This window comes from Canis lupus, chromosome 13, assembly GCF_003254725.2.
Source record: "Canis lupus dingo isolate Sandy chromosome 13, ASM325472v2, whole genome shotgun sequence".
In the NCBI taxonomy this organism is placed as follows: Eukaryota; Metazoa; Chordata; class Mammalia; order Carnivora; family Canidae; genus Canis; species Canis lupus.
In genome coordinates, this window is record NC_064255.1 from 48,279,378 (window position 1) to 48,306,025 (window position 26,648).

Here is a 26,648-nt window from a genome sequence, read left to right on the forward strand (position 1 = left end):
AGTGTTCAAATGCACTAAGATCTGAAAACTCATTTTCTTTAAGAATACAAAACATTTCACTATCAAAAATCTGTTTTAAAATTAGGTAACTTAGACCCAGCAAAGCTAACACTCTATTATAATTTTTTCTATGCATCAGTTCCTATGAAACTTGGCTTGTTGAAAAATACTTTTAGGAGTTAATTGTTCAACAGGATGTATTGCTAAGTCAGAGGTCACATATTCAGCTAGTTTTCTGAAAATAAAGTCTCACTCAAGGTGGAACATTCAGACAAAGTATCACTGGCCATAATACTGAGGGTTTAGCTCTGGTAAACAATGACACTGAAGTGATATAGTAAACTAATAATTTGTAGGTGTATTTTAAGAAACTAGATCTTTAAACTGAAATCTTACACTGTTTATGAGTCAAGCAGTCTTCAGAAAGTAAAAGTTAATTCAAACAAGCATATATTACTTCTAGGAAGTTTGTTGACAAGGATTTGATTTTTTTTCATACTGGAAATCCTAAATTTTAAGAGACTACTACAGTTCTTATATTTCTTTTCTTTTCTTTTTTTTTTTTTTTTAAGATTTTATTTATAAATAAGAGACACAGAGAGGCAGAGACATAGGCAGAGGGAGAAGGAGGCTCCCTAGGGGGAGCCTGATACAGGATTTGATTCTAGGACCCTGGGACCACAACCGGAGCCAAAGGCTCAACCACTGAGCCACCCAGGTGCCCATCCTCTTATATTTCTTATTGAAGTAGGCAGCAGATTTTGTCTTCCCTGATGGAAGCTTAGTTTAAGAATGTGAAGAATTTAGGAAGGAAATAGTGACCATAAAAATAAATTTTGAGGAATTTATTTGCCTAAACCATATGCATTTTTAAAAGTACTTGAGGACTTTTGGTAGTATTTTAAGAACACAATTAACATGGTACTTAAATTAAGGGAAAAATCTAACAATAAAATAATAGAAGTGAGGCGCCTGGCTGGCTCAGTTGGTAGAGTATGCGACTCTTGATTTCCGGGTTGTAAGTTCTTGAGCCCCATGTTGAGTGTAGAGGTTACCTAAATGCCTCTGAAGAAATCATAGAAGTATCCCAGATTAGACAATAAAAAGACAGCATAGTGAAAAAAAATATTTGCCTAGACTAGAAGTCAGAAAACTCTGCTGTAATCTTTAATCTCACTTACTAGCACAATCTTGGGAAACATCTCTATTCTGAGTTGTTTTCCTTTTAGTAACCTGGAGACACCAATACTTGTATAAATCCTAACAGAGTTGCCAAAAGAATAAACTGAGGAAATAGAAGACTTAAAACTATAAATGCATGACAATAATGTAAGGCATTCACTTAAAAGTAATACCTAGAAACTTTCATCATTGAAAGAGTTAAACTTTTTTTTTAAAATGACAATAAAGACTCCACAATCTCTAGCCAAAAACATGTTAAAACTCCATTGTATTCCTCTTCAACATAGATACTGGATTCGGGCCATATTTTTGTTTAATTGTGCAAAACCCCAAATGCCTGCATTTAGTTTCTCATATATTTATCAGATATATGTATATATATTCTGATATATATACCTCATGAGCCTTACTCTTGCTAACATTTTAATACTTGGATAGAAAGCTTACCATCCTAGCCAACTGCCAACCTGTGTGGTGAGGGGCGGTAAATTGTCCTTCCTCTTTTCTCCAGGCCCTACCTAAGGACTGGGCCCGCTGCCCTGTCCTTTCCTTAAACCAAGCATAGTGTCCTCACTGGGAGGGCCACGACCCTCGGAAGGGAATGTCACCCCAGCTTCCCTCAACTGCCCCCAGCTTGAATCCAAAGGGACAGAAATATGGGGAGGAGGCATAGTGTTCCTCAGGGAAAACACTTCCGCAAACACATGCTCTTCCACAGGGTGTTTATGTCGGGCTTATCCTGAAAAAGAGCGTCTTAGAAATCCCCAGCACTGGGAATTAACGGCCCCACAGAGAGTGGCAAGGCAAGCATGCAGTTTGTGTTACATACGTCCAGTCTGAATCTCTTCATTCTTCTCTCATGCAGTTGAGGGACAAGCTGCAGTAACGGATGCAGGACAGACGACTGAGAGACATGAATACACACACGTGATGAGCACAGAAGCTTCTCAGCATTGGGCATAAAGACGGTCTCCTACTTGTTCAGTTTTGGTTTTGGTTTGACCCACTCTACTTGCTCCAGCCCCCAAAAAAGGACAAGAAGGATGTGTTATGTAAGGTAGCCCTTTGAGAGCCCTCCAGAGAATGTGGGGACTAAGCCATGAGACTGAATAAAATGTGGTAGCTCCGCACTGGGCTCCTTGTCATTATGCCGAAGAAACACTTTTCTTAGGGCCTCGGCTCCATCAGCAGCTGCCGGCGAGGAAATCATCCGCCTGCATCTCCGAGAGGCAAAAAGCTGCTGCTTCCAGACTTATGCAAAACGGTGTGGACAGACGAAGCCAACTCTGTGAGGATCGGTTTTCCACTACAAAAATGTTTGTCTGGGACATTATCCCCGTACACACATCTAGTAGTCTCCTTCATAGAAGATGTATTTTGTTTAAAACTGAACGTATGGAACAAGACAACAGGGGACACAAAAAAGTGACAAATGTGTCATCGATAGTGAAAAAAATGTGACTTAGGTGTATCTTCTCAAAATGTAAAGATGTCAAGCAGAAGAAAATGAAAGTACACTTGAGACATGTGGTTACCTGATACAGTTTCATTTTAAAGGCAGGGCTTGAATTGAACTTTCTCACAGATATTTAATTCATTTATCAAATGGATTACTTTAAGCCTTATGTAACGGTTATCTGTTAACCAGTTCAATTTGTATCTGGTTTAAAGCCAGTATAACCCACCGTGCGTCTCCTCAGACATAAGAATATTCACCAGGATAAACATTTAAAAACTGACTTTAGATCACAGTTATCTTTTCGCAGGTACACACATGTTTAAAATACACTATGCTCCTCATTCCCTAAATTGGTCCATGGAAGTGACTCACAAGCAGAGAAGGAATACTACAGTCGAATAATTACTAAGCATTCCAGATTGAAGCACCAGAATAGCATTTTTAAAAATCCATTCATATAAAAAGAAAAACTACCACTAAAACCACACAATTTAGAAGTAAACTGAATTCACTTTACTGGTGTCTGGCTAATCTTAGTAAATTCTCACATTAAAAGCCTAATTACAAATAAGGAGATCTGAGGAATAGAAGTGGATATTTCTAGTTATATTTAATGACATTTTTGGCAGTCATCTTTTAAAATCATTCTTAAAATGACTTTGGATAAATCTGTTTTTCTCCTTGTACTAATTGGTATCTAAAACAGGATATTTTACTTGATCATATGCTTTATTTTTTTGTACCTAGAATGTAAATTTCATGACAGGAGGGATTTCTTTTTTGAATTTTCTATTTTATTTACTGCTATATTTCTAGTACCTAGAATTGTGCTTGGCACATAATAGATACTCAGTAAATAATTGTTGGATCAATGAATAAACTTAATTTATGTGTAGCTAGGAAGATAAAAAAGATTAAACGTGTAATGAATATTGAATTTCATTTGTTTATCCACATATAAACTTTTAAAGAAAAAAACATGAATCCTGATCTAGCTGTATTAGGTAAACTGCAAAACAGATTGAAGAAAAATACTAGTGATTTCTAATAAGAAGTAATTCTACAACTTACCACAACATTTGAATTGCCCAACTTCCGTGTCTTTGAATAATGAAATAAAAACTGTAAAAAAAAAAGTAGTGAGATTTACTATAGGTGGCTATTGGTTTCTTTTACAATTTTTTTAGTGTATATATTTATGGAAATCACCTTACCCTTTTGGTATTATCTTTTTCATCAGTTTCCTGTTGGAAAAAAGAGAAAAATCATATTATATATAACATATTATAAAATTATATAATATAAAAACACTATCTTACCATATTATTATAGTGTATTATAATCATATACTATAGTATATGTAAGGCAAAATTTATAATATTATAAATTATATATAATTTTAAAAAACATGTGACACATATGTTATATATAAAATATAAGACTGAAATTGGTTAGGCACATATTGCTCTAAAAATAAATGGGAAATTAATTAAATATTGTTTATAAGTAAATAAACAATAAAATTGGAAACATCCTAATAGTTCAACAGTGGTAAAATGGGAAATTAATTTTCTTTTCTTTCTTTTTTAGGGAGCATGAGGAGGGGGCAGGACGGGCAGAAGGCGAGAGAGAATCTTAAGCAGGCTCTACACCCAGCGCAGAGCCTAATTAGGGGCTTGATCCCCTGACCCTGAGATCATGACCTGAGCTGAAATCAAGAGTCTGACACTTAACCAACTGAGCCACCCAGGTGCCCCAGTAAGAATATAATTTTCACAGTGGTGTTGACAATATAGTTTGCTTTTTTCATATTTTTAACGTCCTCCTCTCTAACAAAGCACAATGTTCTAACCTCTAAGCTGAGACACATCTGTTCTCCAATTATAGTATAAGTTAGGAAGAGAAAAAGCCAAAATGACTCCAAGTTTCTCTCATCAGAACTAGAACACATCTTATGAGGAAGGCATATAATTTTCCAATTAGATGACTGTAAACTCCGTTATGGTTGACACTGAATTCCCAGACAACTGAGAAGCTGAAGTATCTGTTTCTTATCCCAAATTGACTTATGCTCTCCTAGCTCTTCATGACATGCTTCCTAAACAGGGCATATTTTCTTCCGGAAGAAATTCCCAGGCATCACTGGGCAATTTTTAATTTTTTTTATTTTTGCCTACAAATAAAATACTATTTCAGCCTTACCTGGGGCTTTGGTAGAGTCCCCATAATTGTGATGCAAAGCTCCTTCAATGCATTGGGTGCCTAGTGAAAAGAAGAAGGTTCATAGGCCGAGCTTCTGCTTTTACATTTGTGTAGAAGATAGAACCGCTGAATGTTAGAAGCGCAAGGATATTCCAAATGCCCAGAATAGAATCCTTCTTGTGTCCCATTAAAACTCTGCAGGAATCCCTTGGTTTCTCCCATGACAAAAACTTGGCTCCTACAAGTAAAACCCTCCTTCCAAGCAGTGGGGGAGAATGTTATACACTGTACATATGCAAGGATTCAGGCTTGCACTGTGGTCCAGATACAGATTCTCAGGGCTTGCTAAGTGTCCATGAAATTCTATGACTGAGAGAAAGGAGAATGGTGCCAAAAAGAGGGATTATTCTTCCCAGCTTGTAGCAAAGTCTGAATCTATGTGCCAAAGCTGTGAGCCTCGCTGAATATTACTCATTATTGGCTAATTTGAAAATCCTGCAATTGCTCGCAAACAATGGGAGTTGGAGGGGGAAGAAGGCGCATACGGTGCACCTCATCTGAGTTACCACCCTGCCAGGCTGCTGACTGCACACCCCGGGATCAGGTTTTACAAAGCATCTGAGCGCAGAAAAATAGGGCAGGGCTCCCTGTGGTTAGGAGCCAGCTGGGTGTGGTGAGGAGCAACACAAATGGACAAGCAGGGGCGAAACCTGCTTTGCACAGAACTCAGCACACTAGTACCATGAACAATTGATTACTTAATAAATGCACATTAGAAGCGCTGAGGAGCTGGAAAGGGGCTGGGGGAACAATATAATTAGCAGATGAAAACACAGGCTATGGAGCTGAGCAGCCTGCAACCCTAAAGCACCGCAAGTTCCATTTCTGCTCCTCAGCTGTGTCATCTTGGGCTGGTTACCTAACGTCTCTAAGCTTCAGTTTCTTCAGCTATAAATCAGGGATGACAGCATAGCTGCAGAGAGTTCTTGGAAGGATTAAACGTAGGTAGAGCTCTTAGCACAGTGCCAGGTACATAGCAATTAGTTAACAATAATAGCCTGAAAGAATGTGTGGCCTGTAAAGCTGGATTTACAACTGTAGTTACTCCTAATTTAGAAGACGTGCCATAAAAGATTGTTTGGGGGCCACCGATATTCTCACCCTAGAGGTCTGCTTTGTTCTCTTCCATTTGTTTGCCTGCCATGCAGACTGTGGGGATATTTAGGAATAAGATGAAATGGTTCACATTTACGAAGTGCTTCAATATACTGCAAAAACACTTCCATACACCTAATTCATATTCTGTCCTTAAAACACAGCTGTGAGAGACACAGGACAGCAAGAGTTCTTCTCGTGTGTAAAGAGAGTGAGGTTCTAAAAGACCGTGGGCTGCTCGATACCACATGTGGCTCGTAGTTGGTCCAGTGTGGCCTGGGAGCTCGGCCATCTGACCTGCAGGCATTCGTGGGTTTCCCTGGCATTGACTGTTAAGCCTATGGCTGGGGGTTGGATGAGGGAAAGAGTACCACTGGTCCGTTCCTTCCCACTTTTTCCCTTCAGGGTTGGGTACATAGGTCACCCCATAAAAATCTGGAAACACATTCCTGAAGCCTCCTTTTATGGCCTATCTAGAAATGCTGTAAAACACAAAACAATAAAAAGAAAATATCTAGTGATGTCATGTGTCTCTTAACACGCAGAAGAATAAATTCAGTGTCTCCTGAGAACATAGTTTTGAAGCCAGATGAGGCTTGGCAACAAGACTGAAGTTTGACGGAAAAAAAGTTTCAAAACAAATTGCATTTTCTCCGGCCACTCTTCTCATAAAGCCATTATTCTCTGAGCTACCACTATTCTTCAAGGATTTTTCTCACACTAGGTTTTTAAGATTTTATTTTTTATTTGTGGACCTTAAAGATCCCTTCTTTTCTATTTGGTTAAAAGTGTTCTGAAGCCCCGTTCAGATAATCACATGAATAATAAAATTGTAGTTCATGCAAAAAGTAGTGAATTTTAAAAATTGTATCAGTAAACATAAACAATTCCATGGTAAATTTATGAAGCTCTCATCCAAAGGTGCACAGTCTCCAAATCCAGAAAAAGCTTCATTTAGCTTCCTGGTGTCTAGGGAGTGTTTTAAATTCATCCTTTTAGTACTGAAGACATAAAATGATTCTGAGGGTGTTCCTGAATTTAAAATCAATGCAGAAGCTTACACACTGATTAACATCCAGCCCATGTCATATATCCATCAGTGCTCCTTACAATTTGAAATGTCATTCATAAATGTCATGTAGTGTGATCCTGGTCTTGCTTTTCCATCTAATGCCACTAGCTCCCTGCACATACTCGTCTGCAGACTGGGGAATGGGTTGAGGCAGGAGACAGCCACTGCACAAGGCTGCTTCTCTACATGATGGCACTCTGGAAGGACACTATGACCTTGGCATAGCATGGCACCTCAGCCAGACCACAGAGGGGTTATGCCCCAGGCACACCACTGATTGCTTTGAAAGAACTTGAGCCAAGATCCTCTCCTGAGAATCTCCTCTGCATCCGGGACACTAGTGATACTGGTGAAGAAAGGCAACACTCTGAAGTTACCTGGGAAATAGAGCTGCAGACAGAAAGCAGCAGCGCCCAGTTGAGATGGTGTAAGGAGGACGCGCTTATTTTCAGCTCCTCCCACTTCCACCTACAGGAGCTGGACTCGCACTCCTCACTCCCCAACCCTCTCTGAACCCTTGCCTGTGGGAAGAGGACAGGCTCACCTGATGGATGACTGGGAGGAGGAAACTGGGAATGCTCCATTCAGCCCTTTCTTCCCAGGGAACCAGCTTTCTGGCTGGCTGTTCTTGTCGGGTCTCTGCCTGGTGCCAGAAAACCTGACTGGCGGGGAGGCTTTGAGTCACTGTGCAACCCCAGTTTCATTCTGGGAGTAGTTTTAGCAGACACACTTGGCACCAGATCGAAGGCCACATTTATAAATTGACTTTTCAGTTACAATGATACTTGATCTCTGAGACTGACTCCATGTTTCTCTCTCCATGGGTTTCAAACTCAATTGAGGGACGGAATATTAGCCTCCAAATGCAGCAACAGACACATTATTTTTAATCTAACACAGAATTTGATTTTGAAATTAGCATTTTCATTTCCAAAATATGTGCATATTACCTGCAAATCTATTTCACTTAGAGATAAAGGCCCCAGCATGACCTTACAACATAAACTCATAGCACTGATTATTACCTGCAGATGATGTAATCATTTCTAATGTGTTGACATGTTTTAATGAGTCCATAAAGTAATGACAGGTCCAGAGGGAGAAATGGAGCGACATCTACTTAAGTCACTACAAAACACCGCCAACTGGAATTACCTGAGGCTGAGAGTCAAGGGACAGGAAAGCGGAACATGCATCCCTTATCTGTAGAAAATAAAAAAATGCCAGTTACAATTCGGAAACAGAAAGAATGGCCTCAAAATCAAGGAGCACCCTGTTATCATGTAGTTCTTTATGACATAAATCGAACCACATCAACTAAGTTAACATGATAATAGCATAAGTGCAAAACTGATCAGTAGCACACAGGAAAAATTATTATTATTTTTTAGGAAAAATTCTTAATCAGTGGCAGTCTATCAGTTCCCCAGCAAGGAGCCAGCATTAGGAAAAGGTTCTATTTCAGTGAAGGTTTACTGGGGAATCAATAAAGAGCCACACTCTTTACATTTGTAAGCTTTCCCTCCAGCATGAATTCTGTGATGTGGAGTAAGGGGGGCCACTTAAGAGCCTCGCCAGATTCCCCACATTTGTAGGTTTTCTCTCCAGTTTACATTGTCTTCTGTCTATTTAGACTTGACGACTGACTCAAGACTTTCCCAGATTTATTACATCTACGTGGGTTTTTCCAACATGAATTCTCTGACCGGAGGAAAAAGCTTTCTTACATTCATTACATGTCTAAAGATTCTCTCCAATATGAACACTCATACGTATAAAAACGTCTGAGCTTTCAGAAAAGACCTTCACACATTTATTTTATTTATAACGGTTCTCTGGAAAGTGAGTCCTCAGATGTTTATTACCATTTGAGCCTTGCTTAAACTTTTTCTCAGGTTCACTGCATTGCTCTTTCCATTACAAAGGCCTCTGGTAGGTTTTTAAATTTTTAAATTTAAATTCAATTTAATTAACATATAGTGTATTATTAGTTTCAGAAGTAGAATTCAGAGATTCATCAGTTGCATATGACACCCAGTGCTCATCACATCACGTGTCCTCTTTCATGCCCAACCCGTTACCCTATTCCCCACCCTTCTCCCCTCCATAGGCCCTCAGTTTGTTTCCTAGAGTTAGGAGTCTCTTCGGTTTGCTTCCTTCTCTGTTTCCCTCTTATTTTATTTTTCCTTCCCTTCCCCTACAGGCTTTGTAGTTTTTTTATGTTTGACTCCTATGTAAAGGCCTTTCTAATTTTACTACACATGTAAAGGTCTTCCCGATGATCGATACTGATACTTATTGAGCACTATGGATGGTTAAGTATCGCCCCACATTTGTCAAGTTTATAGATTTCTGAATTCTGTGATGTTGAGTAAGGCTTGATTGCCAGTTAAAGAATGTGGCAAGCTTTCATTTACTTTTTATATCAGTATTTTTCTCAGAACACCTTTTTAAAAGATTTTATTTATTTATTCATGAGAGACACAGAGAGAGAGGCAGAGACATAGACAGAGGGAGAAGCAGGCTCCTTGCAGGAAGCCTGATATGAGAGACTTGATCTACGGACCTGAGATCACACCCTGAGCAGAAGGCAGATGCTCAATCGCTGAGTCACCCAGGCATCCCTGTGGCAAGCTTTTCAACGATGCTAATCCCTGACTCAATATCAGAGAATTTATATTGGAGAGAAATTTTACAAAGAATTTGGAAGCCCTTTATTCAGTGCTGAAACCTTATTCAATATCATGGAATTCATACTGAAGAGAAACTTTGTCAATGTAAAGAATATGGTAAATTCTTTAAGGACTTCTCAACCCTAACTCATCATTAGAGTTCACACTGAGGGGAAACCTTACAAATATAAAGAATGTGGCAAGTCTCTCACTGGAGCTCACAACTTACTCATCATCATAGATATCGTGCAGGAGAGAAACCATAACATGTCAAGAAAGTAGTAAAGCCTTTAACTGGAATTCAATCATTACTCAATATCCCCAAAGTCACACTAGATTCGAACCCTAGAAATGTAATGAAAGGGGAAAGACCTTTGTTTTAAAAAAATACACCTTAGAAAGCACCAGGGAGTGCATAAAGGAAAATAACTTTACAGACATAAAAATTTAGAAAAGTATGTCATGAAACATACTTTGACTGCATCAAATGTCAGTAAATGTCACAATTCACAGTAGAAAGCAATAAGTCAGTCACTCTTTTCAGACATTAAGTCAGAATATTACAGGGAATATGAGTAATACAGGGAATATTATAGGGAATATGAGTAATACAGGAAATATTATAGGAAATATGAGTTAAATGCTTAGATACTGTACTTGCTAGTATGCTTCAAAAAATAAAGGGGATGGAATTTTGGACAGATATAGTTAATTACAACATGCTTTTTATACTGACCCTATCTGGCATTTGTAACTGGCAAATTTTAATGTATTTCTATTCTCTAATCACTTCATGAAATACCTGTATTCCTGGTGGGTGTGTGAAATTGTGTGGATTGTAGTTGTGGCTGCATCAAAGGTAATGTGATGCCCTTCCTCATTCAGTGGGATTCACGTATTAATATCTAATTTCCTTTTGAAGAATAATGACAATATAAGATAGAATATATGATGGAAATCTAAATGGAGGGGAAACTGAATGGGAAAAATCAGAGAGGAAGACAAACCATGAAAGACACTTAGCTCTAAGAAAGAAACAGAGTTGCTGGAGGGGAGGGAGATGGGGGTAACCGGGTGATGGGCATTAAGAAGAGCACATGATGTGATGAGCACTGGGTGTGATACGCAACTCATGAGTTATTGAAAACTACATCTGAAACTAATGATGTACTATATGTTGGCCAGTTGGATTTAAATAAAAAAAAAATAAATGGAGATACTGTGTGTCTGACTTATAACATGAATGTATGTTATCATGAAATAGATGTTCAGGGAATCACCTGTGTTTTGTATTACTAAGGAGCATTTTAAATTGTATAAACAAAATGTGATATCAACTGGTCTTTATGAAAAAGGAGGTGGTGATACAATAAAATATTGTTGTGTTTTTTTGTAATGGCAATAGTTAGAAGCAGGGAATATCAGCTGTTGTGGTTGAGAGAAAGAAATCTTTACAGACTAAAAAAGTTTATTGAACAGTTGACAGCTGTTCTCAGTCTTTATCTTAAAGAGAAAAACGGAAAGACTTCAAACTGTAGTATAGGAGATTTATATTAATCATTAAAAAACTGCTGCAAAGTTAAGCACTAAAGCTGGATGTCTGGAGTAGTTTATGGCATTTATTTCTTTGGTGGCCTTTTAAAATGGGGCTGGAAAAAAACAGTACTGTTTCTTGTCTGGGATGATTTGAGTCCTGTTTATGGTATGACATCTCAGAATTCTTTGTTGATCAGTTTAATTTAGTTTTCATTCTTACACTATACCAAAGAGGGAATAATCATACTCTTCGGTCATAACTCCTCATGCTCCTTATTGCTTCCAAGTTGAACATGTACTATAATATACGATTCTCTAATTTAGAGAAAAATGAAGAAGACCAAAGTCTTCATGTCTCTCTCCTTTTTATCCCCACAGAGCCTCTCATGGCCTCTATATGTCACAAATATTTAGGGAATTTTTTTATTCCACTCATCCTTGTGTCTACCCACTATCCCCTTTTCCACGCCATACAAATTTAGAATCATGACTGCAAAGATATATACACATGCATACAGGGATAAACTTCTTGAGGGCAGGGGCTATGCCATATCTAACTTGCCCGGAATAAATGTTCAATAAATATTCTTTAATTAAATTGCATTGAACTTATGGAGAGAAAATTAAAAGTCAATTGAGTCAATTTCCTGGGTTTGAAAGGCAAAAAGATACCTTTCTAAAGCTGTGAATTGTGATCAATGCTTCAATGTATCACCTCCACTTAATTTGCTTAGTTCGCTTCAGGATGGTTAGAGGAACAGATTCCTCCCATAACACTTTTGTGGTACTTAGGTATCTGAAGATATCACATGCTCCAAGGCAAAGCTGTCCACCTGCAGACCAAGCTGCCTGCCTGGGCGAGGTGGCTGTGTCCAAAAATAGTGAATCCTTGAGCCTAAGGGCTAATGAATTAGTGCATTCATATTGTTTGAATAAAAATAGCAGAATAAGAAAAACGCCAATTAATCAAATTGGGAGATAATTGCAAAGCTTTGCAGTCTTTGTTCTCTTTCCTTTAAAAGGCACAGCAACATTGTTCACCCACTTTCCATTTGGATAAGCATTTGTTCAGTTTACTCAGCTTGTGGCCCTAATGGTTTTAAATGTCACTAATTGCTTTTGAGAACTCTGTAGAGTCCACTGATGAATCTGCTTGAAAATGGTCAGATCTCTGTATAAGGTTTGAAAAAATGTGTTTCTGGTGTCTGAATAGCTCAGTAATTTCTAAAACCTCCAGGAGAAAAGTACATGTTCTAGCATCTTAGTATCTTCTGTAAAAGAACGTAGTATTTTACAACACTGTTTTTTCCCAACGTTATCATCTAAAATATTTTTTCAAAGATTTTCCACAGAAATATAATTTCAAGCTAAAATAAATGTTTCTGTATTATACATTAATGTCTGTTGTCTGAATTATTCTTCATCTTGTTTATCTGCCTTTAGCATGTATTTTGATAGATGACCAAGGCAGAGAACTTTATCATAAACTTTATGAATTTCTATGTTATTAGAGCTTGTGTAGTACTTGGCACTTACTTTCCAACTTGCCTCTTTCTTTATGTATTTTGTTTGGGGTGGCTTAGGTACACAGAATATTCTCCTCAGCTCATAGTTTATGATCATCACTGAACTCGCTTTATTTATTTATTCTTTTATGTTTCAGTTTCTTATTCCTATTCCATCCTCCCATGGGCAACTCTTCTTAATGTATTTGATGTGTGTTCCCCATTTATTTATGTTCTTGTAAAATTTGTATTGCTATTTGGTGTGCATGTATGGCATTTTCTTACTTTTTTTTCACTCAAAACTATATTTTGAGATCTATCCACGTTACTGGGGACATCTAGTTTGTTGCTCCTAACTGCTATAGAATACTCTATAATGCGCCTACCATATGACTGTTGCCTACCCACTCCCCAATGATAGATAGCTGGGTTTCCTCCAGTTCTATTTTAATATAAGCAAAGCTGTTATCCACCTCCTTGTATCTGTTTTCCACTTATGGCTCTAAAGGAGGATATTTTTGAGCTATATACCCAGGAGGGGGAATGCTAGATTATGGGGATATCTAGGTTGCTTTCCAGATAGCTCCAGTTTACACTCTCACCAGCAAAGTGTGAGATTTGTACATTCCACGTTCTTGCCAACTCTTGCCATTACCTAGATTCCAATTTTTTGCTAGTCTAATGGGTAGAGAGTGACACTTTGTTGTTGTTGTCTTAATTTTCATTTCTTTTTTACTAATGAATCTGAGCCTCTCTTTATATACTTGTTGGTCTTCAGGTTTCTTCTTTGTAAATTGTTCTGTCTTTGACTACTTTTACCTTGGATTCCTATCTTTTATCCAATTGGTTTGATAGAGTATCTTAGAGATTCTAGAAATTAATCCTTTGTCAGTTTTATATGTAGCCAACATCTTTCAAAGGCTCTTACTTTTTTTTTTAAATATAGTCTTTTTGATAGAAATATTTACTTTTAATGTAATTCAATCTATCATCTTTTTGGCCTTATGATCTATATTTGAAATTTTGTTTTAGAAGTCATTCCCTCCTCCGAGCTCACAAAGATATTTTCCTAATAGAAAAGATAGATTCTATTAACTATCATTTACCATTTGTATTTAGATCTTTAATCCACTTGGAGCTCACTTGTTAGTTTTTTTTTATTGAAAAATAATTGGCATATATTAGTTTCAGGTGCACAACATTGTGATTTGATATTTATATACATTACAAAATGTCCAATGAGGTGTTGGCTTTATTTTTCTCCATACAGCGAGCCAGTTTCTCAGCCTTCACTTGCCAAACAATCTGTGCTTTCCCCTCTGATTTTTAATGTTGCTTTCATTGTAAGTTGTGCATTTCTGCCTTAGTTTGGGTTCTCTCAGAAACAGACCTTGAGATAGTGATGTAGATATGAGTAGATTATTCGGGGAGATGACCCAAGAAGCACTGGTAGGATAATGAAGACAGAGAAGAAAGAGAAGGAATCCAGTAAAGAGTATGTTTTCAAGCATATTACCACCATGGATAACTGGGATCAGTCTGTCTGGGGAACTCTAGGAACCAATGCAGAATACATCTGTTATCCCAACTGAAGAGGGATAGAGGGAAGAGGCAGCTAAGGTACTTATTCAGCAACTCCCTTGGGTCACCAATTGAGGGCTATCTAAAGTGGGGGGCATTTACTCTCTGGCACTTCTAGTTCAACTACACTCCACATGGGGCTTGAACTCATGACCCTGAGGTCAAGAGTTGCGTGCTCTACTGACTGAGCCAGCCAGGTGCCCCCACATTTTGACTTACAGTGTTTTTATGTGATTTAATTCTAACCATTTTGTAATTTTCTCTTTAGCCTGGTGTTATTTACCAGAATGCTGCATATTTTCTAAACAGATGGGATATTGAAGTTGTACTTTCATTGCTGTTAATTTCTAATTCTTTTGCGTTATGAATGGAAAACATTTAAAATGCTTCCCTTTAAGGGAAGGGAGAAGAAATGTGTGGGAAGTGTCAGAAAGGGAGACAGAACGTAAAGACTGCTAACTCTGGGAAACGAACTAGGGGTGGTGGAAGGGGAGGAGGGCGGGGGGTGGGAGTGAATGGGTGACGGGCACTGGGTGTTATTCTGTATGTTAGTAAATTGAACACCAATAAAAAATAAATTAAAAAAAAATAAAATAAAAAAAAATAAATAAAATGTAGAACAAGGTATTCACAGACTAAAAAAATAAAATAAAAAAATAAAATAAAATAAAATAAAATGCTTCCCTTTTAACTTACGGAAGTTTTGTGTCCTCACACATGGTCTATTTTTGTGTAATGTTCCAATTATACTCAGAAAGAATCTGTATACTATCTAGTGTAGGTTTTAAAAAGTATTTTTAATAGTTCAAATTTATTAATGGAACGGTTAAATCTTTGCTGTATCTACTTATATGTCATCAGTTTTGAGAGAGGTATACTAAAATCTCTAACTATAACTGTTCATTGATCTATTTTTCCATGAAGTTCTACCAGTTATTAAGTAAATTTTGAGTTTTTTTAAACTACATATTAATAATGGCTATATCTTTTGCTCTGCTGTTCTTTTATCAGCATAAAAACACTGAACATAATTCAAGATCTGAGCATATGGAGATACTGAGCATTATTAATAAAAGCATAAAATAAGGTTCCCTCTTTTCTATGATGGTTTATTTGAATTCTATTTTATCAGATATTAAGATCGCTACTCCAATTTTCTTGCAATTCATATTTTTTGGAAGGTCCTTTCCCAGACTTTTTGGATAGCCTTTTTTTCTTTTTTAAGTGCAACTTTTATAGACAACAAATTGTTGGGTCTTTATTTTAAAAATCCAATCTGAGAATCTCTGTCTTTAAGTGTTATTTTTGGTACATTCACATTATTGTAATTACTCTATTATTGGGCTTATTTCTGTCATGTTACTTTACCATTTACTGTAATTGTTTTGTTTCTTTTCATTTTCCTTCTTTCATTTCAAGAGAATAATAATTCTGAATATTATCATATCAGAATGTTAGTAAAATCATAGTTGTCTCAAAACTCAATTATCTTATTTCATTTGATAATTTCAAATAAGGTAAAATTTCCACTAATTTGCATAAGAACAATTCTTTACCTCATTCCACAGCTGTGGTTCTTGTTCAGGCTGTAATCCTTGAGATAATACTGGAGCACCTAAAAATAAAGTTATGCTTACATGTTATTTTTATAGTATTTCTTTTAAAGTTAAACATTTATATATAATTCAGTTTCAGATGACATTTTTCATTTTCACTGTACATCATTACCCTCCTATTTCAGCTAGATATTTCAGCATTAGACTTAGTATAAGGATACATAATTATTAAATAAACCTTAGTAGCATTTCAAAAATATAACTCTAAGAATGAATTTGTTTTCGTCTACACAAAAACATGTATACATAAATGTGCATAGCAGTATATCATAATAGCCTCAGAGTGGAAATGATCCAAATATCTGTTATTTGATAAGAGATAAACAAAAGGTGGTGTATGCACATAATGGAATACTATTTGGCAATAAAAAGGAATGAAGTACTGATATATACTTCATCAAAAAGGAATCTCAGACATACTATGCTAAATCAAATAAGCCAGATGCAAAAGATCAAGATTATATGATTCCATTTATATGGAATGTCCAGAAAAGGCAAATCTATAATAATAGAAAGATTAGTGGTTGCCTGGAGCTGGGAGTAGGAATGGAGATTGACTGCAAATGGACATAACAGATTTTTTTTTGGGGGGGGGAGTGGAAAATTGTATTATTGTGATAGCTACACAGTTCTTAAAGTCTATGTAAAACCCACTGAGTTGGGGCACCTGGGTGGTTCAGTTGGTTAACTGTCCAACTCTTGGTTTTCACTCAGGTCATGATCTCAGAGTCCTGGGATTGAGCCCCGAGTTGGGCTTTGCATTCAGTGTGGAGACTCCTGGAGATCTCTCTCTTTCTCCTCCTGCTTGTGTGCTCTCCTTCGCTTTTTAAAATAATTAAATAAAATCTTTTTAAAAACCCCTACTGAGTTGTATATAAAGTATATTTCAATAAAGGTCTTTTAAAGAATAATTATTTGTTAGGCCCTTAATTATTACTGAAATAAAATGTTAGCTAGCTTACATCCACTAAAATAATATTTTCTCCATAGATTCAATTTTCTAATTCATGCTATGTAAATTATTTCAGCAAAAACACTGAAATAATATTTATTAATATTAAATGTGATTACTATTTATTTTCTTATCTATGTACATTTATCTTTAATAAAATCAAGAAAATGTCCTGCAATCAAAGACTAAGTTTTTCTAAGATCTCAAATGTAGCAAAATTAAATACTTAAAAGAATAAGCTTAAAGAAAATAACTTTTTAAAAATAAGATAGCACCTACTAACACTGAGCATTTATTGATGCCAGGCACTATCCTGGACATTTAAAGTGTATTATATCCTTTTAACAGACTTTTGAAATAGCTCTTATACCTGTTCTCACTTTAAGATGAGGAAACTCAGTGGTTGAGCATCCGTCTTTGGCTCAGGTGGTGATCCCGGGGTTCTGGGATCGAGTCTTGCATCAGGCTCCCCACAGGGAACCTGCTTCTCCCTCTGCCTATGTGTCTGCCTCTCTTTCTGTGTCTCTCATGAATAAATAAATAAAGTCTCTAAAACAAACAAAAAATACCTGGTGATCTTACTCAATGAGATTCTAATTCAGGCAGTCAGAGACCAGCCCAAGCGTCTGCTTTTCTATCAAGTTCCCTGATGATACTGATGCTACTGGTTCTTGGATACCACTGAACATCCAGGAGGATAGAACATTGCATCGTAGGAAGAAATGGAGGATGCCTCATTGTTCAACACAACTAAGCAGCTCAAAGAGACATTTTAGGTCCAAGCTTCTCTCTAACAAGTCTGAACACTTCCAAAATGGGGTATGGATGTTCTCTCGAAAACCACCTAAAAGGCCATTGGCCCATTCCTTACAACTTGGACGCCCTGCTTATCTGCAGTTACTAAGACTGAATAATAGGAAGGTGGAATGGAGAGGAATGGAAGGGGAGGGCACGATTTGATGGAAAAGAACAGAACCAGAGGCAGGTACGGATGCAAAGGGAAAACACAAAGATTTCCACTCTTTCGATTCAGTCTTTACCAGCATGTACTTCTGATTTCTCCACTCACTATACCACTGTTCATTTCTCTTTGACAGGTGCTCCTGTTTAAAGAATACAATTTTATACTCTTTTTTTTTGTTTTAAATTTTATTTATTTGAGATAGAGAGAGAACATGAGCAGGGGGAGAGGGGGAGGGAGAAGCAGGCTCCCCTCTGAGCAGGGAGCCCAACACAGGTTCATGACCTGAGCCAAAAGCAGATGCTTAACCAACTGAGCCACCCAGACACCTCACAATTTTATATTCTTTCTTCACCTGCCTGTCTCCCACCCTTCGGTAAAAGTGGAAGCTCCCAGCTCCATGCTGCCTCCCGGTGAGCTTGCCTCCTTCCACATCCCAAGCTTGCATGGGCCACACAGAAATTGCCATGATATCTTACTCCCAAGCACTTATATAATCAAAAAGGGGTACTTTGTGGTTCTTACACAACACATGTAAACAGTCTCAGGGTAAAAAGGTTAGAGGAGCCAAAATTTCAAAATGTTTTTAATTTATAGAAACTCCGAGTACCAGACCCAAATGTAAAAAGGAAATATTTTTCTTCCCTTTGTGTACTTGTTAACCAAAGTTGATGTGATTTTTTCCCCCAAGATACCCTAGGTATGGGCTTTATATAGTCAAATAGTAGTACTAGATACTTTTTTTTTTTAATTTATGATAGTCTCACAGAGAGAGAGAGAGAGAGAGAGAGAGAGAGAGAGAGGCAGAGACACAGGCAGAGGGAAAAGCAGGCTCCATGCACCGGGAGCCCGATGTGGGATTCGATCCTGGGTCTCCAGGATTGCGCCCTGGGCCAAAGGCAGGCGCCAAACCGCTGCGCCACCCAGGGATCCCTAGATATTTTCTTAAGTATAGTCAAAGTGTCGTTATCTCGTAGATTACAAAAACTGCACTGTTTTTGATCAGCTTTAAGATACTTATATACTGTCTAGTAAAGTGAAACCTTTAGTCTTATAGTGTACAGTCTAACTAATGCAAATAATACGGATAGACAACTTTTGCATCTGCAAATACACCATCTGTTAGAGAAAGAAGAACTGACCTTTAGATTGGGGTATAACCAACATACATTATGCTAGTTGCAGCTGCACAACATAACAATCCTAAATTTCCTAAATTTGTATATATTGTGAAATGATCACCACAATAAGTCTCATTAACATCTATCACCAACGTAGTTACAGAGGTTTTTTTTCTTGTGATGAGAACTTTTAAGATTCACTCTTAGCAGCTTTCAAATACACCATGTAGTCACCATGCTTTACATTACATCCTCATGGCTTATTTATTTTATAAATGGAAGTTTGTACCTTTTGACTCCCTTTACGCATTTCAAACTTCCACCTCCTACCTCTGTGAACCCCTATTCTGTTCTCTGTATCCACATGCTTGGTTTGATTTTGTTTTGCTGGGGTTTTTTAGATTGCATGTACAAGTCAGATCATATAGTACCTGTCTCTCTCTGAAAAACAGAGATAATTACTTTTCTTAAAGATTTTATTTATTTATTCATGAGAGACACACACACAGAGGCAGACACAGGCAGAGGGAGAAGCAGGCTCCATGCAGGGAGCCCAATGCTGGTGGGGGGGGGGGGAGGACCCAATCTGGGATTCCAGGATCACACCCTCAGCCAAAGGCAGACACTCAACCGCTCAACTGCAGAGCCACCCAGGCATCCCCAGACTTAATTATTCTAAAAGTGGTGCTAATTTTCTTTCCTTGTTGCTAGCACTTAGCTAGTGTAGGGTTCCAAAGTGAGAAATTGTTACTACTGACTGAATTTTAAGACATAGTCAATGAGCAGGAGTCTGAATTTTAAGACATATTCAAAGAGCAAGGGTCTGAGTAGGAAAAAACCCTTCTTAATTTAGTCTTGGGCACTTTGATCACTTACTGTCACAAGCCAAATCAAGGTTTGTTGCAGTTATCCAAAATGTTCCCTCTTTTAGAAAATTTCTTTCTTTATTTTAATGATGCTCTTTGAATCGTAAACTGTTTCCATCCACCAGACTTGTGACTGGCTCTTTATCTTGCTGTTGCATGCTCTGCTAACTCATTTTGCCAAGGATGCTCCACTTTTTGACACTATTTTATTTTCCTACGGCTTTGTGATATTTGTTTTGTTGTTTTTAGATACATCCAGTTACATCCTGCATAATGATTAATCTTCATAGATTATCTCCCAGTTTTGATTATGTATGTCATGCTTCCCTTCCAATGCCATTTTTAGGGACTCAGGACTAGGGAAGATCATACTATGTTCACTCATTCCCCTCTCCCTCACATCTTTAGAGAGATAAAATTATTTTTTTCAATATCAAGAGCAGGTCTAAAGGGGAAAAAGATACAAAATGATAGTCTAGGGGGTTTCTGTGCAGTGGAAAAGGCATCTTGTCTGTTTGCTTGAGAAATACTGGGGATGTTTATGAGATGATTGGTCAGCCAGCAGAAACATTCTTTCTCAACATAAAACCCAAGACTTGTCTTTTGCGATGAATGGATAAAGAAGATGTGGTTTATGTATACAATGGAATATTACTCAGCTATTAGAAATGACAAATACCCACCATTTGCTTCAACGTGGATGGAACTGGAGGGTATTATGCTGAGTGAAGTAAGTCAGTCGGAGAAGGACAAACATTATATGTTCTCATTCATTTGGGGAATATAAATAATAGTGAAAGGGAAAATAAGGGAAGGGGGAAGAAATGTGTGGGAAATATCAGAAAGGGAGACAGAACGTAAAGACTGCTAACTCTGGGAAACGAACTAGGGGTGGTAGAAGGGGAGGAGGGCGGGGGGTGGGAGTGAATGGGTGACGGGCACTGGGTGTTATTCTGTATGTTAGTAAATTGAACACCAATAAAAAAAAAAAAAAAAGACTTGTCTTTTGCCAAAAAAAAAAAAAGGCCTTCTACAGTTTCTGCTTAATCACCAGCAGCCTGAAAATTCCCCCATTTCTCAAAAAAGCAGTTATCTCCCACCGATCCAAATATCACTGTAATCATATAGCATGTAACATGTATAGCAGGTACATTTGCTTTACAGAGAAAAGGACACTTTTAAAACTATAATCATCTGCTTCTTTAACAAGGTAGATAAAGACTGCCACCCTAATTCTACCAAAAACAAATTAAAAACATTAAAATATTAACACTACCTTGCATAGGTTATGCTGTAGCATTGCTGGCTATGTGATGGAGAAGGTTTAGGTCTAGCTTCGGACTGCTAACATTCCATAGCCAAATGACCTCATTTTGCAAGCAGGAGAGCTCCTCCCCACCTCCTTCTCCAATACCCCCAGGAAAGGGGCCAAAAAACCAAAAATGATAAAAGGACAGCAATAAAAATAAATATATTGGAAAAGAATAGCTTCAGTTTCTCCACCTCTAATTGAAGGCTGGCCTGCAAGCTCTGAAAGGCCCCTGCAGTTACGGTTTCAAGTCCCCAGTGCTCTCAACAGTGATGACATGGTCTGCGCACCTCTGCCTCACCGCCAGGAGGGCAGAGGGAAGCTAAGGGAACCTGCTGTGGAGTTAGAAGATTCAGTCTTGGCAGGATAGTGGCTGGCCCTGGAGGGGACTCTGGATCAGAGGTGGGGGGCAAAGGATGGATCCCTCCAGGTAATCTTTGGGGAATAGGGGAGTGATCTCCCCGCTGGAACATACTGGGCTTCCTTCTACCTCGTCTCCCAAGCTGCAGACATCCCTCCCTGACCTCGATTTTGCTTTTTCCAGTTCTTTTCTCTGAGCCAAGCACTGGAAATCCCTATTTTATCAGATGGCATCTGCCTTCACTGGCTTTCGCTGCGGCACTGATTGAAAGCCCGGCTGGCGCACTTGCCTCTCCAACTCTGTGATACAAAGAAAGTCTCCGTTCTTTTTCCTGACCTGGTGCGTCAGAACCTAGAAAGGCACCGAGCGCACCCCCGTCCCCTTCTAAAGGGCCAGAAGGGGGCCTGTTTCGTCGCTCGGGGTGATCTGAACGCAACAGGAGCTCACTCCCTAAAGGAGAGCGGCGCTCTCCCGAGTTCACCGGCAGCAGCGCCAGGTGATCGGCAGGTGTCAAAGTCCAGTTCGGCTTTAGCCATCAATCCGGCTAGTCATTGCCACGAAAGGGAACGCACTTTAATTTTCGGCATGTTCGTTCGTTCAAGTTTTCCCGGGTCCGCGGGCCACGGACGTCCCGCGCGTGAGGGAGCCCAGCCAGGTGCGCGGGACCTGCGGGGCTGGGGGCCGGTGCGCGGCGCCGCGCGAGGGTCGTCAGAGGCGGGAAGCCGGGGAGCCCCCCCCCCCCAAGCCGACAGCAGAAAGGGAGGAAGAGAGCGAGGCAGGTGGCCCGGGGAAGGCGCCAGGACGGCGGGCGCGGGCGCTCACCTGGGCAGGTGCCCGCGCAGCAGGCGAGCAGCAGCAGCAGCAGCAGCAGCGGCGGCGGCGGGGGCGGCGCGGGCATCTCGGCCGCTGCGGGCATCTCGGGGCTCAGCGCGGCACGCGGGGCCCTGGCAGTGCCTCCGGGTCCCGGACGCGCGGCTCGCGGGGCTCCGCCGCCAAGTTTTAAATCTGGCGGACACGTGGGCTGGGGCGGCGCGGTCCCCACGCGCGTCAGCTCGCCGCCCACGCCCCCGGGCTCCGTCGCGTCACTCGCGACCCGCCGCCCGCCCCCGGCCCCCACCCGCGGCGGGACCCGCCCCCGGCCACTGTCGTGACTCAGGGCGCCTCTCGCTCCGGCCGCCCCGGGGCTCGGGGATGAGCCTGGAAACGACCCAGTGCACGTCCGTTCCCTGCTCGGAGAGGGTCTGGGCGGGGGCTGGAGAAGGAGCGCGAGCCCGGAGGCCCGAAGGGGCCGGGATCGGGGTTCTTACGCGGGGTGGGGGGGGGTCCTGGGACGCCCCTGGCGCACCTCTCGGGAAGGCCTCCTCTGCCGCACCCACTGTGCGCACCTCCACCTCCGCAGAAGCACCTCTGTCCCGCTCTTTCCTTCGTCCCCAGCTCCCAGCTCAAGCCCGGTGCGTACCGGAGTACCAGTGGTGACCCTGGTGTTCCCCCAATTCCTGCAAGATCTGAGATCATTTAGGGAAATGCAGTTATCTGTTGAAGAAGCTCGAGGAGAAAGGATTGCTGGGATTTGACCACACATACATTTCCAATAGGTCTGGAAGGTCTCTGGCTATCCTATGTGTTCCCAAGGTTGCTCGTTTTTCCATGCGTTTCTCCCGCGGTCACTCCCCCTAGCTGTTGCTTTCTGATTTCTAGGGTGATGGGAACTCTGCCATCCCCCTCCATACTTTCCTTTACTTCCTAAGTGGAAATGTCCAGGAAGCAGCCTCTCTAGGACACTGGCTGATACTGTTTTAATTTCCTTCTACTGAAAGAGGGAAGACTGAGCTCATTTGACCTCCTTACGAAAGCAACACAGAGGAAAGGGTAGAAAGGAAGTACATTAACATTTCCTAAGGGACATCTTCCCCTGCTATTTAATTTAACACTCATGTCATCTCTGGAAGGTAAAACTATTATGACGCTTATTTGATGATACTGATGATACTTGGAGATTAAATTGTCTGCCCAAGGATATCAGCCTGTGGGAGAGACCCCTCTGCGAAGACCTTTCTTCTCTAAGCTGGGGATTTTAATGCACTAGAAATGCACTGTGCAAAGCACTATAGGCAAAGTGGGGCCTTAAAGACTAGAATCTTTAGTAACAGGAGGAATTTCCCTAAAGGAAATTAGAACTTGGTGAAGGGCCCCAAATCCATACTGAAATAGCTGTCTTACAAGGCAAGTGCTCATCCTGACAGGTAATAAGAAAAAAATAGTCACTCCTGTTTTTAAGTTTTCATGCAGCATATGAGCAAGGCCGGATGACAGTCATGGTCCAAACCAGGAATCAAGGATGGATGAGAATAGATTTGATCAGTATTGCTTAAGCTTTGATTTATTCCCAAAGTAGTAAAAAGGTAGTGCAGAGGATTTTGATGGGTGGAGGTGGCCCTGATTCCCAATTGCCTTCCTGTATTTCCTGGAGGTGCACTGAAGGATGTCTAGCTTCAGCAGCTTGTGTGGGGTGAGATGTCAGTGAGAACAGAGAAGCCTGCAAATAGTGGCCTCAAGGCTTTTTATACCCCAGCAGGTCAGCAAAAGAAACAACTCATGCATTGCAAGTATTTTTTTCTGCATGAACCTGGTGGCTCTGAATGTCCTTGTACATGTCCCTTGGTGCACATGTGCAGGAGTTTTCAGAGGTCTGTACTTGGAAGTAGAGTTATCATGGGAGAAAAATCTCATTAAACTCTACTTTAAATTGTTTTCCGATGTGTTATACCAATCTCCACACCACCAACAATGCATGAAATTTCCATTGCTGCACATCCTTGCAGAAAGCTTTGCCAGTCTGGTGGGTGTGGCATCTCATTATGGATTTAATTTACAATTTCCAGCATTAATAATAAGGGTGAGTATCTTTTCACAAATATATTCGCCATTGCTGTTTTCGCAACAGTGAAATGCCCATTTGTTTCTTGCCCCCATTGGGTTGTTAGGCTTTTTATTTTTTTTAACCCATTATAGGAATGCTTTATGTATTCCAGAACTTTTATTAGTTAAATGTTTGGCAAATATTTTCTCCTCACTTATGGCTTGTGTTCTACTCTCTGTATATGAGTTATTTTTGAAAAAATTGCTTAAGAAAAGATGTGCCGACTAATGGTCATGCTGTTGTGTGACTTGGATGATAAGAGAAGATGGATGGGAGAATGAGGGAAGATAGGCACTTTAGTTACCCATAAGCAGACTATGGATTCCACAACTGACTGAATGAAGCTGATTCCAGAGGTCCCCTTTTGTCCAAATATTTCAAGGAAATTAGATCCCAGATTTCTGCAGGGGAGGCTTAACAATTCTCTTACAAACATTGCAATCTGTACCTAGAAGTTCTTATTTATTTATTTATTTATTTATTTATTTATTTATTTATATTTCTAAGTGATTATTTATTTATTTATTTATTCATGAGAGACACAGAGAAAGAGGCAGAGACATAGGCTGAGGGAGAAGCAGGCTCCCTGTGGGGAGCCTGATGCGGTACTTAATCCCAGGACCCCAGGGATCGATCATACCCTGAGCCAAAGGCAGATACTCAGCCACGGAGCTCCCCAAGTGTCCCCATGTTCTTTTAAACTGAGTTTGTGGGCAGCCCCGGTGGCCCAGCGGTTTAGCACCACTTTCAGCCCGGGCTGATCCTGGGGACCTGGGATCAAGTCCCATGTCGGGCTCCCTGCATGGAGTCTGCTTCTCCTTCTCTCTCTCTATTTGTCATGAATAAATAAATAAAATATTTAAAAAAATAAACTGAGCTTGTACATCAGTATGCACCATCATATGTAGTATATAGAATCTAAAGCACTCCTATTTACTCTGTTCAACACTGAAAGTTTGAATCTGGGTACCATGCTGATTCCTCTTACCCATTATCTCTTGCATTCCTGATTGCAAATGGGCAACTGAACTTTGCTTTCTGCCTACATCCTGTAAGTATGAAGGCTCCGTTTGATCATGGACCTACAGATTAACAAGACCTGCTAGCCTATGATAGGGACGTTCAGAAGACTCATCATGGAGGGTGTTAGGGAAGGGCTGCATGTCAGACAGTGAAAAAGTCAGCAATAGAGAGAAATCCAGTCAAACAGTAGTTGGCAATAGCAAAGTCTAGTAGCAGGCAAAGAGATCCAGGTTTAGGAATTGAGAATAGGGGCAAGATCTAGAAGCTTTAGGGATCCCTGGGTGGCGCAGCGGTTTGGCGCCTGCCTTTGGCCCAGGGCGCGATCCTGGAGACCCGGGATCGAATCCCACATTGGGCTCCCAGTGCATGGAGCCTGCTTCTCCCTCTGCCTCTGTCTCTGCCTTTCTCTCTCTCTCTGTGACTATCATAAATAAAAAAATAAAAAAAATAAAAAATAAAAAAAATAAAAAAGATCTAGAAGCTTTAGAAGTTCTAGGCACAATAGTCATACAATCCTTCAAATATGAATTGAGCACCTTCTAGGCTCCCTTGTAGAAGCTTGGGATACAGCAGTGACCAAGTCAGCTAAAGTCCCTGCCTTTGTGGAGTTGACAGATTTTCAAGGAGAAAATGATGATAATAATATGACAAAACAAAGCAATTTCACATAGTAGTAAATACTACAAAGAAATTAAAACAGGATAATACAGGGATGCTTGGGTGGCTCAGTGGTTGAGCATCTGCCTTTGGCTCAGGTAGGGAGCCTGCTTCTCCCTCTGCCTATGTCTCTGCCTCTCTTTGTGTGTCTCTCATTAATAAATAAATAAATAATCTTAAAATAAAATAAAACAGGATAATGCAATAATAATAGGTGACTGCGAGTTGGGGGAAAGATACTTGAGACAGGCTTATCTAGCCTGGCTTCTCTGGGGAGATGCTGTGGGAGGCCTTAAGGATGAGAAGAAACCAGTCATGGGAAGGACTACGAATGAAGGGCCCCCGGTGAAGGGACCATCAGGTACAAAGACTCGAAGACAGAAACAAACCAGAAAGCTTAAAGAAGCAGAAGTCACTGGCATAGAGTGAAAAATAGGGTGAAGCTGAGGTTGGAAAAGTAGACAAGGTCAGATCCTGATCATTGAAGGCCATTAGAGG

At 39.9% G+C, this 26,648-nt stretch overlaps 1 protein-coding gene across 1 annotated transcript in view; it reads right to left on the minus strand.

Moving 5' to 3' along the window:
- NMU (neuromedin U) overlaps window positions 1-24,354 on the minus strand; it is a 29,971-nt gene extending 5,617 nt beyond the window's left edge. The window contains exons 1-8 of the mRNA XM_049093077.1: window positions 24,318-24,354; window positions 22,373-22,747; window positions 15,921-15,979; window positions 8,226-8,273; window positions 4,844-4,903; window positions 3,856-3,885; window positions 3,713-3,763; window positions 2,012-2,086 (exon numbers count right to left, since the gene is read on the minus strand). Of these exons, the coding sequence (XP_048949034.1) occupies window positions 2,012-2,086; window positions 3,713-3,763; window positions 3,856-3,885; window positions 4,844-4,903; window positions 8,226-8,273; window positions 15,921-15,979; window positions 22,373-22,747; window positions 24,318-24,354 (735 nt within the window). The remainder of the gene's footprint in view (window positions 1-2,011; window positions 2,087-3,712; window positions 3,764-3,855; window positions 3,886-4,843; window positions 4,904-8,225; window positions 8,274-15,920; window positions 15,980-22,372; window positions 22,748-24,317) is intronic.
- Window positions 24,355-26,648: the final 2,294 nt, after the last annotated feature.